We start from the raw sequence: 11,871 nt of genomic DNA, 5'->3' as shown, positions 1-11,871 counted from the left end.
CCATGGGCTCGTCCTCCGGCTCCAGGGCCTTCACCTCGCCGCCCTCACCGCCCTCCGCGGGGGTGGCCTCCTCGGTGGCCTCGCTCTCCGTGTGGTCGCTGGGCGAGCTGGCGGGAGAAGGCTCTGGGAACTCTTCAGAGGGTGGCGCCGGCTCATCCTCACTCACGATGAGCACCGGTGGGTTCTTGGTGCAGCTCTTCTGGTGCTGCAGGAAGTCTGTCCACTTGAAGAACTCCGCGCAGCAGGTCTGGCACACACTGGCCTCCTCGCCGCCGCTCCTGCTCTCAGTCCCGCTGTCCACGTCGTCGGCGCCTTCCCCGGGGACGCCTAGGAAACCGAGAGATTACATCAGCGGGCTCACGGACAGCCCTCCATTTCAAAATTTTGCAGACAAGTAAAAATCAATATTTTTTATTTTGTACAAATTACCCCACTTCAACATTTCTGACGGCCCAGCGTGTGTGTTCTATGACTCTTTCTAGCTAGCTAATCATTTTCTTAGCACAATCCATCAAATTATGAGGCGCTATCAATTGTGGATACTGCTTCTTAATGAAATTCCATAGAAGCCATTGATTTCCAATATTTTCATACAATCCGCAGCTACCCTGTCTGTTGGGTACAAAGCCAGCTTTCGATGGGCTCATTAGGATTCCCCTTTACCATCGTGCTTCCTCATTTCCAGCAAAATTAGAGATGCCTTTGCCAGTTCACTTAACGCTGCTAGACTCATCCGCAACCTTTCCAGCACATCAGCCGGACGGCGGAGCCAGGCATTCTGGTGCGGTGGCCCTGTGTGGATTTATTATCTTTATACAGGCCTGAGACGCACAGACTCTCTGTGATTCTATACAACCTTTTGAATCAATAGGCATTTATTTCATGTAGGAAACGTCACCTAAATACTTTCATTTGTAAATGCAACAAAGAAAATATAAGCATTTCTTACGTATCTGCTCAGAAAAACAGTCTTCCCTGGCTCAAGAGCTGCAGCGGCCCGGCCACTGGCATCTTCTGTCCCTGGTACTTCCCTTACAGAAGGGGCACATTTCTATACTTTAGGATTTGCCAAATGAATATCAATATAGGCTAGCCCTAAAATGAATCATGTTTAATACAATTAATTGGCTGTCAGATGCAATATTTCTTGGCAAAATGAACTAAAATTACATGTTATTGTGATTAGCCAATAGAGTTTAGCCATTTGTTAACAAACTAGAAATTATGTATTTAAAGTTCATTTACGTTGACATGTTCAACATGAGAATGCTGTAGTCAGACACACTTTTTGTACCTATTTTCATCTATTCTCATAGAAAGACTTAGCAAATTATATGCTTGTGCGGTGGTGGAAAGCCCTCTAATTGGTTACACATGTTTAATTACTGTTGTAGGCAGCTACTTCCTCTGTCTCCCCTTACCCTCTTGTGCCGAATAACAACCGTATTTAATGAACAACTCTAATTCACACCTGATCAAATAAAGGCCTTTCAGGACTGAGGGAATCGACACACTCCCGCTCTGGCTGCTGCCTCTGGGTGTCTCAGTGGGTAGTGATGCCCAGGCACTGCAGGGTTCTGTGTGGCAGCCTGGGCATCACCGATTCCTAGCTGCTTTTTGTCAACTTGGAGTGACGGCTGCAAATCAGCTCTTTGTTCAAGATGCACAGTTGACTGTGAGAACAAAACACCCTCATGTCTGTCCCCGGAAATAATTCACAGTTCTAACATCATATGGGTATTTGCTAAAACCTCCCTAAATAATTTCCTTTAGGTTTTTGGACAAATAATTCAGCACTGAGTTCAGCAGAAAGATATGATTTTCAAAAAACAATATGCTATAAGAAAACATTGTTCCTCTCCTGAAAAAAAAAAAAAAAGGAAAAATATATTTTGAGGTTGGTCTGCTGCTCCACGAGGCCATTATTTCCAGGTAATTTATACATGCCTTTAAAAAATTATTAGCAGCATTCAATTAGCATTTTCTTAACTGGCTAAGCCATTTGAAGGGGAAGAGAAGTTAGAGCCGGCAGCTCATAAAGCCTGCTGGACTTCTAAACTGAACGCGCAGCGCGGAAGACCGGGCTGCAGCAAGGAGCCTCATTACAGGCTAGGAAGGAATGTAATAGGTATCTGTAATGAGGCTCCGCGAGTCAGGCTGCAGATAGCACAGCAACCCAATCAACACCCACAGTATTCAACTTGGCTCAATGTACACGAAGAACTCTTTGTAAGCCTGCTAAGGTTACGAGCAGGGCAAAAACTAGGATCTTCAAGTGAATAATTTCTTAATGAGTGATAAGAAATGAGGACCACTTCAAATTCTAGTGATGATTTTAAACATTTTCACAAAGTGCCAAGGATTTCTGCCTTGAAATCTGTTTTTAGTTAATTGTGGAAATGTTCTTCTTCAGACCCCATATTGAAAAATTAATTGCTGAAACAAACATTTTAAAAGTTCATCTGCATTAAGTAAATACATATCTAGAAGTAACTAAACAAGGGCTAGACTTTTAAAAAGTGGTTTTCCAATATTTTAAAGTTATCATATAAAAAGTATTAACATTTTTAAAAAGGAAAATCCCAACAAATTAAAAAGTGCTAATTCCTTGAAATAGTTTCTGCAAGTAGCACCTTAGAGAAAAAATGTATAACTTGTATGATGTACAAAAACATTTACATGGTATGTAAATTTAAATTTTACAAAATTAAACTACATGTTAAAATAATGTTCTCTTTCTGTGGCATACATATTAGGGGCAGTTTACTGAGAAAAAGCTTAAGAATTAGGTTGACTTCTGGATCATTTAATGTGAGTTCAGTGTGGAAAGAATTAATCTACACCACTAAAGCATCTCTCTATAAATGAACATGTCCCACATTTTCTTGGTAACCAACTATAGCATATAACACAGAGAAACACTTAGTTTTGCTGTTCTCAAAAGTCTAGACTCAAATAAATCTCTATCTACCTTATAGATTTGCATTTTTATATTCACATTAGCTTTTTTATGTGTTAAATATTTTGGGGGTTCACTTCCAAAAGCACAGGAGTTTGGAAGTGTTTCTGCAGGTGATCTCATCTTCTCCCCCATTGGCAGGGTGGTAAATTACAACTGCTTCTCAGTTGCTTCAGCGGCACAGAACAGTTAAGCACTTTCTGTCAAGTAACAAGTCATTTTGTTTCATGTAATTTTAAGTGACAGTCACCTCAACGCAATGAAGATATTCTTGTCAAAGTAAAATAATCTTCAAATCTTACATTCCTTCAAAATCGAAGAAGAAACTTGTGAAACAGCATTCTGACCATGTATGTGTCCCTGTTAACAGCTCCTGACTTAAGGAGCCCAAGGAAGGTGGGAAGCTGGTCGACAGCAAAGCTTCCTGAGAAATGTGACTTCTGACTAAAAGATACCGGGAAAACAACAATTGGGAGGGAGAAGAGTTTTGATACAATTCAGATTTCTTATTTTGGGCAAATAAATTAGAATCACCACTTGGATTTCTGCTGGGGTTTGTATAGAGTACTAGTAACAGGATTATCTCGACTCTTCTTCCTTCCAGCCTAAGCTACAATTGTGTGATCCAAGTGTGGAGTGAGCAGCATTCCGTGAAAGTGCAGAGAAGCAGGAAAGTCCTAAGATAGTCCTGAATACAAATAAAAACGAGTCCTTCACACATGGGGTTGAAATCTTGTTTGCATATTTTAAGAATCGTTATTAAACAACAACAAGCACTTCAATCGATTGGCAGGAAATACTCAAAATGAGTTCGTTTTCCTACAGACAGAGCTCTTTAGAAGCAGTCAGACATTTTACAGATGTGCAGAGCACAAGTGTTGACCTGTGGTACATTCTGAAAAGAGAGAGAAATAAGTTTTATAACTTGCTTCCATGGCTTTTTTCATTATAATGTATATTATAATATGTGCTAATCTGGTTTCTTTCTTTATTTTTAAATGCATTCCATAAAAAGAAAACCCAGATGGGAGGACTGTTAATGCAGTTTACAATTTATTTTATCATGGAACTGCTAAAGCCCTTTAATCCTACATCATTAAAGCCAATATTATGTTGGATTCAAATGTATTTAACCATCTTTTAATTAAACTTACATTTTGAACTAGCTGCTATTCTCTAAAAATAGAAGTTATTACATCCATTAGTTATTATGGCTTGAAACTTTTATTTCAAGGTAGAGCCTTGCCAGGGAGGGACTCTACAGTAGGACCACAGTGAGGAGTTTGGGAAACTCATCTCCAATACAATTTTCATTTTCTTTCTCTCCTTCTGTAAGGGGGGATTTAAAAATAGTCATTGTAAACATCATTAGTGTCAAAGCAATTTATTTTTTGCCTACTGATTGTTCGACAACTAAGAGATTTGAAACCATAAATAGGGAGAGGATTAAGCCGGCATTTTATGGTATGTAAGGGTTATATTAGAAAGGCAAGAAAAATGCCGACCAGTTCCTGAATATTTCTCCCAGCCAAGACTCTTTCTTTCTTGGCAGATGGAACAGCTGGTCAAGGTTACTCTGAGGATGGCTGGTGGAAGGGCTGGGGACAAGAGTGGCACCACCTGTGCTGCCCAGACTGAGCACGCAGTCACTCTGGCTTGGTTTACAGTGTGCCAGCAGATGCTATTTATACTTAACACCTTCAGGGTTTCTAACTCCGTCACCATCCGTGTGTTCTTGGGTGATCAGCAGTTTCTTCCTTGTGTGGGGGGAGCCAGCCTTTCAAAGAAAACCTTGAACAAAAGGGCAGCTTGGAAGGCAGTGGTTTTAAAGTACACATGTTCTTTTACACACTGAAGACGCAGAGAGAATGCTCAACAAAACGGAGGCTGTGCCCCAGCTGAGGAAGGAGCCCCACCCAGTCCGGGGTCTGACTCCTGGTCTGTGGAAGAATACTCAGGCTTCTCGTTTCTGCAGTCCCCGAAGAGCACACCGAAGACAGGCAGAGGGTTAAGCCATGGTGATAAAGCCACAAGTGGAAAACACTGTTGTGGTATGTAGGAATATCTGAGCATGTGGTGGGTTTTTTTTTTTTTTTTTAAATTTCTAACTACACTTCTTAGCAAGGGTTTTGCAGAATCTCTTTTCAGGAGTACAGTTCCTTGTAAATAAGCCACTAAGTACAAAGCAGTAGTAAAATAGGGGTTTCACAATTTCGTTTTTTTACCTTTTCTCTGCTACACTTTTGCTACATATTTTAAATTTACTACAGTTAGCAAAGAGAGAAGCAAAGCTTGTTTAGTCCAGGAGAAGGCATGGGAAATTCTTCACTTCAATTAGCAACTTGAAAATGCCACGTGGATCCTCAGGAAAGGAAACCACACTTTCTCCTTGGCCTTTCCAGCTCTTAAAAATCTAGCAAGCATTTTTAAAGTTTTCCTAAATTGTTAGAAGACACTTATTTTCTTGCAAATTAATTCTTTTTAACTCCTTATGATAGCTTTGAATCCCATAAAGAAAGATGAATTATCACATACTGAGCCCAAGCTGTGACACAGGAGGAGACAAATAGAGACCCCCACTGTGTTTAACAATGTAGAAGAAATTCCAGGCGCAATAGAAAAATTTTCTGTCCTTTTTCCCCAGACCTCGAAGCATGTGCTCACGGAGGTGAACGGTGGAGGGCACTCTTGCTATGCTCAACACGCACTGACCCGAACACTCCCTCACTCAGTGGCCCACGTCTCAAATTTGTTAAGTCATGACCACCTGTGGCACAGGCTCCAGACATCTTCTGTGAAAAACCTTTGCAGTTTTGGTCTACGTGGGGAAGCACAAGGGACAGAAGCAGTTCCCTCCTGGCTGGGGCGGCGGGACCAGCACAGCTGGGCTTCACTCTCACTGCTGCCTGACATTGCCTTCTGGTGTTTGCCACAGGTCAGGGCTGCACAGTGGTCCTCTCCTTCAGCAATGTTGCCGTAATCACACTTATAGAGCTTGCACACACCACCATCTGCGCCCAGCAGAAACACCTGAACTACCATGGCCCATGTGAACAATCATAATCACAATCTGGTGAGGGAGTGAAAGCAAGATTTTGCCGAGTCACTTGTGATTGAGGTGAAAAGGTTTAAATATGTGAAACTGAGCATCTGTTCCATGATATGCCTCCTTGAAAGTGCCCACATGATACCCACACACTGGCCATTTTGAAATTCACTGTGCACAGAAATAAATAAACAGCAAAAACCAGTTAGATGTGAACCTCTGCATCTAAACGGCCCTAGAGGGCACCAGCTTTGCAGTGTCCAGGAAAAAGGCTGCAACTGGGTGTAACCATTAGGCTGCCTGCACCTGGAGTCAGGTGAGGAAGCTGCTTCCATCATTGATCACCACTGTTTCATGTCCGTATGGAGAAGTTTGCACATAGGCAGAAAGTCATGCTCAAAAGCCCTGCCCTGTGGTTGGAGCCAGTGACTGTGCCTACATACAAAGCACACAATAGAATTATCAAATAGCTCAGCTAAGGCCACTCTCAAGAAGAGGACCAGGCACGCTGAGGATCAAGGAAGACAAAGTGCTGCGGCACCTGCAGGGTTAATTAAACAGTTCAAGACGCAACAGCTACACAAAAGAAAGCCAGTTTCTCTTCTTCCAAGAACTATAAACACTTGTGCTGGACTAGATGGCATTTGATAAGCTGTGCTGCACGGAAGGAGCTCTCGGGATCTCTAGTTAACACTCAGTTCCAGTGTTCACACGTAACAGAACAGTGGTGAGCCCTGCTGCCAAGGTCAACAGCACAGATGCACTAATTGCATTATGAGCTTGACATCTAGTGGCCACCCCTGGCAGGGCAGAGCAGGCAAGGGCCGAGTCAGCAAGGCCTGCTGAAGCACTCTTCACTGCCCACCTTCAAGGAGAGCCCCAGGGGCTGCCAGCTCTCCGCAACCACCTTTCCACAGGCGGCACACAAAAGGCTCTGTACGGCTCACCGCGTGGCCGCTACACTCACAGAGAATGCAAAGGGGACAGGATCCCCGACAGCCAGCCGCAGAACTAATCTGGGACTGACTGAGCAAGGCCGGCCCACAGAGGGATGTTTAGACCCACAATGGCATCAGAGGCCCCTCTGCAGACATTGCTTCAGCCCCCAAAACGCTTCCCTTTAATTAAGAAGCAAATCAATCTTAATGTCCAACACAGACATTCCATGTTTTTTGTCAAAATTAATATTTTACACTTTTTGTAACATGCCTTGCCTTATTTGTTTGCCTGGTAATCACATAGTTAACTGCACTTGAAATTATAAGAGAAAAAAATTAAGGGTTTTTTTTTTGTTTACTTAAAGTAATTATCAAAACATTTTTCACATGGGTTTTACTTAAGCTTAATTTTATATGAAATATGTAGCAAGTTAACATATGCAGTAATTACAGAGCGGCCCCACAGCAGCAGAATTAGCTTACATCTTCAGGAAACCAAGATATGTTGGTCTTATTCTGGCAACGAGTCAAGAAATCATGTAGAAAAAGTCAATAAAACAGCAAAAAAATCAAACAACACCCCTGTTATCACAGTATTCAGAAATTATGTTTCTTAAAACTATCTTGCAGCATTAAGAGATGGTGAATAACCTCAGCAGCAGTTAAAAAGGGGTTTTAATTCACTTAAGTAAAAGCCTATGACCATGCTTACCTCTAAGGATGCTGACTTCCCTCTGATGGCCAGGCTACAGAGTGGAAAGCATGGCTGTGCCTGTCCTGCACCCCAGAACAGCACGTTCTCAAGTCTACCTGGACAGGAGCACAGGGCTCCTCCTCAGAGACTGCAGCAGGAGGTGAAATCTGACCCACTCTGCCTGCTGTCCCCACCCCTTGTATACAGAAACAATACAATAATAACAATCAGCTTGCTAAGTCATTCCTGCCGCCATTCCACACCTTTTCCTTTTTCTGGCACACAACATATCTATACCAGATTATGCATATGCTGTGGAAATTCACACGGCATCGTGTGCAAGAATGGCCTGACCCTGTCCCATAACCTCTCTCTGTAACACAGAATTCACTGGCATCCTTTCTGTTGATCACTGGAATATTCATTTAAAAATATGTTCAGTTTTAAAAGTGTTATTTAAAAAAGAAATGTTTGGAAGTTCCTTTCCTCCTTCCCTTGGTTACTTTCCACCTTTCATGTTTCAGATAAAAACAAGTGGCTTCAGTATTGTCCCCTTTGGTATGCTGAATTGTAAATGTGTGTGTGTGTGTGTGTGTGTGTGTGTGTGTGTGTGTTGGGGATGAAGACAGACCCCACATCTACAGATGAAAGAAAAGGACCTCTTCACCCATCACGGTGGCCTTCCTTCCCTGAATTTAACCACACTCTGCGAATTCCACTCCACTGGTAAATTCTTAGGTCCTACACTCACCACATTTGAAAGGATTTTTAAAGATAGCCATTTTCTGTAGGTTGGCAGAAAACAGATACTTGGAAGCGTTAAGTGCCAACAGACAAAATGCAGGATGGAAAACTTCAAACTGTTATGTTCTTTTGTTCTTCCTTAAATACTTTCTGGGGGCAGTAATATGCATCTTTCTTAAATTGCATTTTATGGGACACAGAATAGCAATATTACACCTTTAAAGTTCTTAGTGGGAGTTAAGCGCTGCACTGTCACTGAAGTTTTAATGAGTCTTTCTTAGAACAAAAATCTTCAGCTGGTTCAAAGGATGTCATTATTGGTGGAGTGGATTTAACTGAACCCCCCAATGCACCACATTTATTTCTAAAATAAGAATGAATAAATTAGCAAAACAAGAGAATTTAAAAGACAGTTTCTGTTGGGAATGTAAATCTCAACAACTGCAAAATAGGTTTTAATAAAAAAATAACTTTAGACCTTTCCATGAATCATCTTTACTTTTTCTCTTTCTAGATCCATCATCATTTCATTCCTTCAGGGACACAGAACCAAAACTATGTTTGTATAGTGATTTTTCATTGCTTGGTTAAAAAACAAATTCCGAAACGTAAGTCACAAAAAATATTTTTTATTGTAAGTTAATGTGATTATGCATTTTTGCCCCCCATTATACTAAAAAATCTTGCATATTGCATTTGATCTGCATGGCATTATCAAGAGGCTTCAATGTTACTGCACGGTAGATGGACCTATTGCTTTAATTAATATGTCATGCCTAAAGTGATACAAAGGAATTATTTACTTTGCTTCTAAAACACTGTGACTTAGCTCACTTATAACTTCATGTACAACATGTTTATTTTCACTGCATTTAACAAAATTAAAATTCTGAGATCTGATTCATATTGGAGTGATTTGGTTTGTACAACCATTTATCTCTTAAAAAGCCCTTTACTTAGTTATCTTAGAGTAACACTCATGAGTATTCCCTGACTTCACGGGCAAGAGTATCTTTTATGCTTCATGAACAATCTGCTTCAGAACAATTAAGTCAGAAAGAACTTGCTGTAATAGTTTGCCTGAACTACCCTTCAAACAGGCATAGAAGCTGCTGCTTTACTGCAGCTCACCCAGACAGGCTATTTTTGGCCTATTGCAAAATATGATCAGGAACTGTGGCAACTCGGAGATCAGAACCCGGAGAGCTTGGAAAACACAGGCCCGGCAAAATCTCCAGTCCTGCTATGGTGGAAAATCTGGATGTGGCAAACCTCTAAATAAATTCAAGCCCAGCAAGGAGAATTCAAAATAGAAATTGTAAATAATTGCTTCATCCGAGGTTTTCAACGGGGAGCAGGCTGTAGATCCTCCAACATGTTTACACTATTAAGTTCACCATGCTCACATTTCTGAAGTGAAATTAAAAATGAATAGCGGTGCCTTGCCTGTTAATTGTTAAATACAAGAGGTTTTAGTCTATTAATTAAAATATGCTTTAATAAAAGGAGACATTGCACATTTTGATAACGACCCTACAAAGCTGAGAAGTATTTACATTGTTGCATTTTGGGGCGGCTGTGAAAGCCGATTTTAAGCCATTCAGGAGCCACAATAATAAAGCTTTAAAATTCCTCACTGGGATGCAATGTAGTTCTTTTGAAGGAAAGACTGTCTTTCTCATTCGGCAGAAATAAATCCATTCATTTGATCATGTAGTCATTGAGGGCAATACAAAACAAACCAAGTGTGAGAAATTCTATGTGAAGAAGTAAACAAAACAAAAAAATCCATTTCCATGACAAAAAGATTCTTTGTCCTTAATCTACCCAACATATGCAAGCGTTTCTTTTTAGCATATCGCCTGTTCCCATCTCGGCTGACTTGGATGCAGACACAGCTCCCTCACCTCCACAGCAACAAAAAGACCTCAGAGTCTTAAGTTTTATTCAATCCACTTCTTCCCTGGCCTGTTTCGGGCGTTTTCTCACTTTCTCCTTCCGACGTGGATATATGCCTGCTTTGTCAAACTTTGCACCATGTGTGATAAACTCTCAAACTCCTTCAATATTTTTTCGCAGATGGTCTAATTCTCACAGTAAAAAAAAAGATTATTATCTGCCTCCGAACAACTTAAATAGATGCATCATAAGAGTGGGACAGCCATTTTTTTAAAAAATGAACAAATTATTTCACACCGCGGTGGCTGAGGGATCAGGGGTCGCGGCGGCCGCACCTCCGCGGTCCTCCTGCCCGACGCCCCGGGAACCCCGCAGTGTGCGCCGGAGCCCGAGGCCGGGTTTTTAACGCGGTGAAGCGGATTCGGGGTGCCTTAAACTTTGTGGTGCCAAAGTTCAGCTACAGTAAATTCGAATCTTCTCCTGCCTCTGACTTCCGCGGCGCCCGCCCTTCACTTTTGGATGTTTTGAGGAGGAAGTTCTAACCAGCGAAATAACTGAAAAGGTGCCTCCAGCACCCGATTTCGGTGCATCCATAAAAGCCACGAAAAGGCCTGAGGAAAAACTTGAAACCCACCAAAACGTGCTGGGGTCCTACCGCTTGCAAGGACCAGCCCCAAACTCCACAACTGTGCTCACCCCCAGCTTAATTCCCAAGTCGGCCATTAAGGAAAGGCCAAGAGACATTTACTTTCTACTCGCTTCCGAACGGGATCATTGGATTTGTCAACGCGCTGGGACATCGCGGGTTTCGAGGCCCGAGGTCACCCAAGGAGGCCTGTCGGCGGTACTGGGAGCGCAGCCTGGGATCAGGGAGGTCGCGCGGGCCCCTGGCCGTCCCCGGGCGCGCACCACCCGGGCACCCGGACGCGCGGCGCCGAACAAAGCTGGCCTGGCGGCGGCCTCCCCAGCCCGCGTCCAGCGGTAGGTCGGCCCAGTTGCGTTCTCCTGCCCAGGGGTCTGCCCCGAACGAGGCCAGGGTCTGGGTGTATTCTGGAGGCGCTGTGGCCGCCAAGGCCGGCTCCACAGTCCAGCACATAGAGACCGGTGGCGGGGTGCGGGTCGGGGGGCGGGCAGCGCCGAGGCAGCGACACTGACCCCTCCCGCGCCCGCCAGGCGAACCGGCCTCCGTCTCCAGTCTCGCTGGCTCCCAGCTGTCCCCAAGCCGGCCAGGCCACGACGCCCTCCGCGCGCAGGTCCCCAACTCCGAGGAACCGAGCCAAGTTTACTTGGCCCACAACTCTTTTCGCGGCCGCGCGCGTCCCGGTGGGGACCAGATCCCCTCGGCCCACCTGGCCCAGGGACCAGGAGCAGCTCGGACACTTGCTCGCGGGAACGGGGGAACTTTCTCCCACTCCGAGACGCGCGCAGCCGCTCCCGCCATTCACACTTCCCAGCCCGGTGGACGTCCCGGATTCCCCGGCCACCCTGAGGTCCCCGGCCCTCACCGTGCTCAGGAGCCCCGTCCGGCGGCGGCAGCTCCTCGTCCGACTTGAGGTGTTGGGGCTTGGCCTGCTTGCGCCGAGACATGCTG

General features: G+C 43.8%; 1 protein-coding gene across 2 annotated transcripts in view; it reads right to left on the bottom strand.

Moving 5' to 3' along the window:
• Window positions 1-11,871, bottom strand: part of Sall3 (spalt like transcription factor 3) — a 35,830-nt gene that overhangs the window by 9,282 nt on the left and 14,677 nt on the right. For both annotated transcript variants that reach the window (XM_015499566.2, XM_015499567.2), the window contains exons 2-3: window positions 11,786-11,868; window positions 1-327 (exon numbers count right to left, since the gene is read on the bottom strand). The exon at window positions 1-327 is cut by the window's left edge. In XM_015499566.2, the coding sequence (XP_015355052.1) occupies window positions 1-327; window positions 11,786-11,867 (409 nt within the window). In that variant the 5' untranslated portion in view covers window position 11,868. The remainder of the gene's footprint in view (window positions 328-11,785; window positions 11,869-11,871) is intronic.

The sequence above is a fragment of the Marmota marmota genome, unplaced genomic scaffold (assembly GCF_001458135.2).
Source record: "Marmota marmota marmota unplaced genomic scaffold, marMar, whole genome shotgun sequence".
Taxonomy (NCBI): Eukaryota; Metazoa; Chordata; class Mammalia; order Rodentia; family Sciuridae; genus Marmota; species Marmota marmota.
Note: the sequence above shows the minus strand (reverse complement) of the source record. Positions and strands in the feature narration are given on the sequence as shown.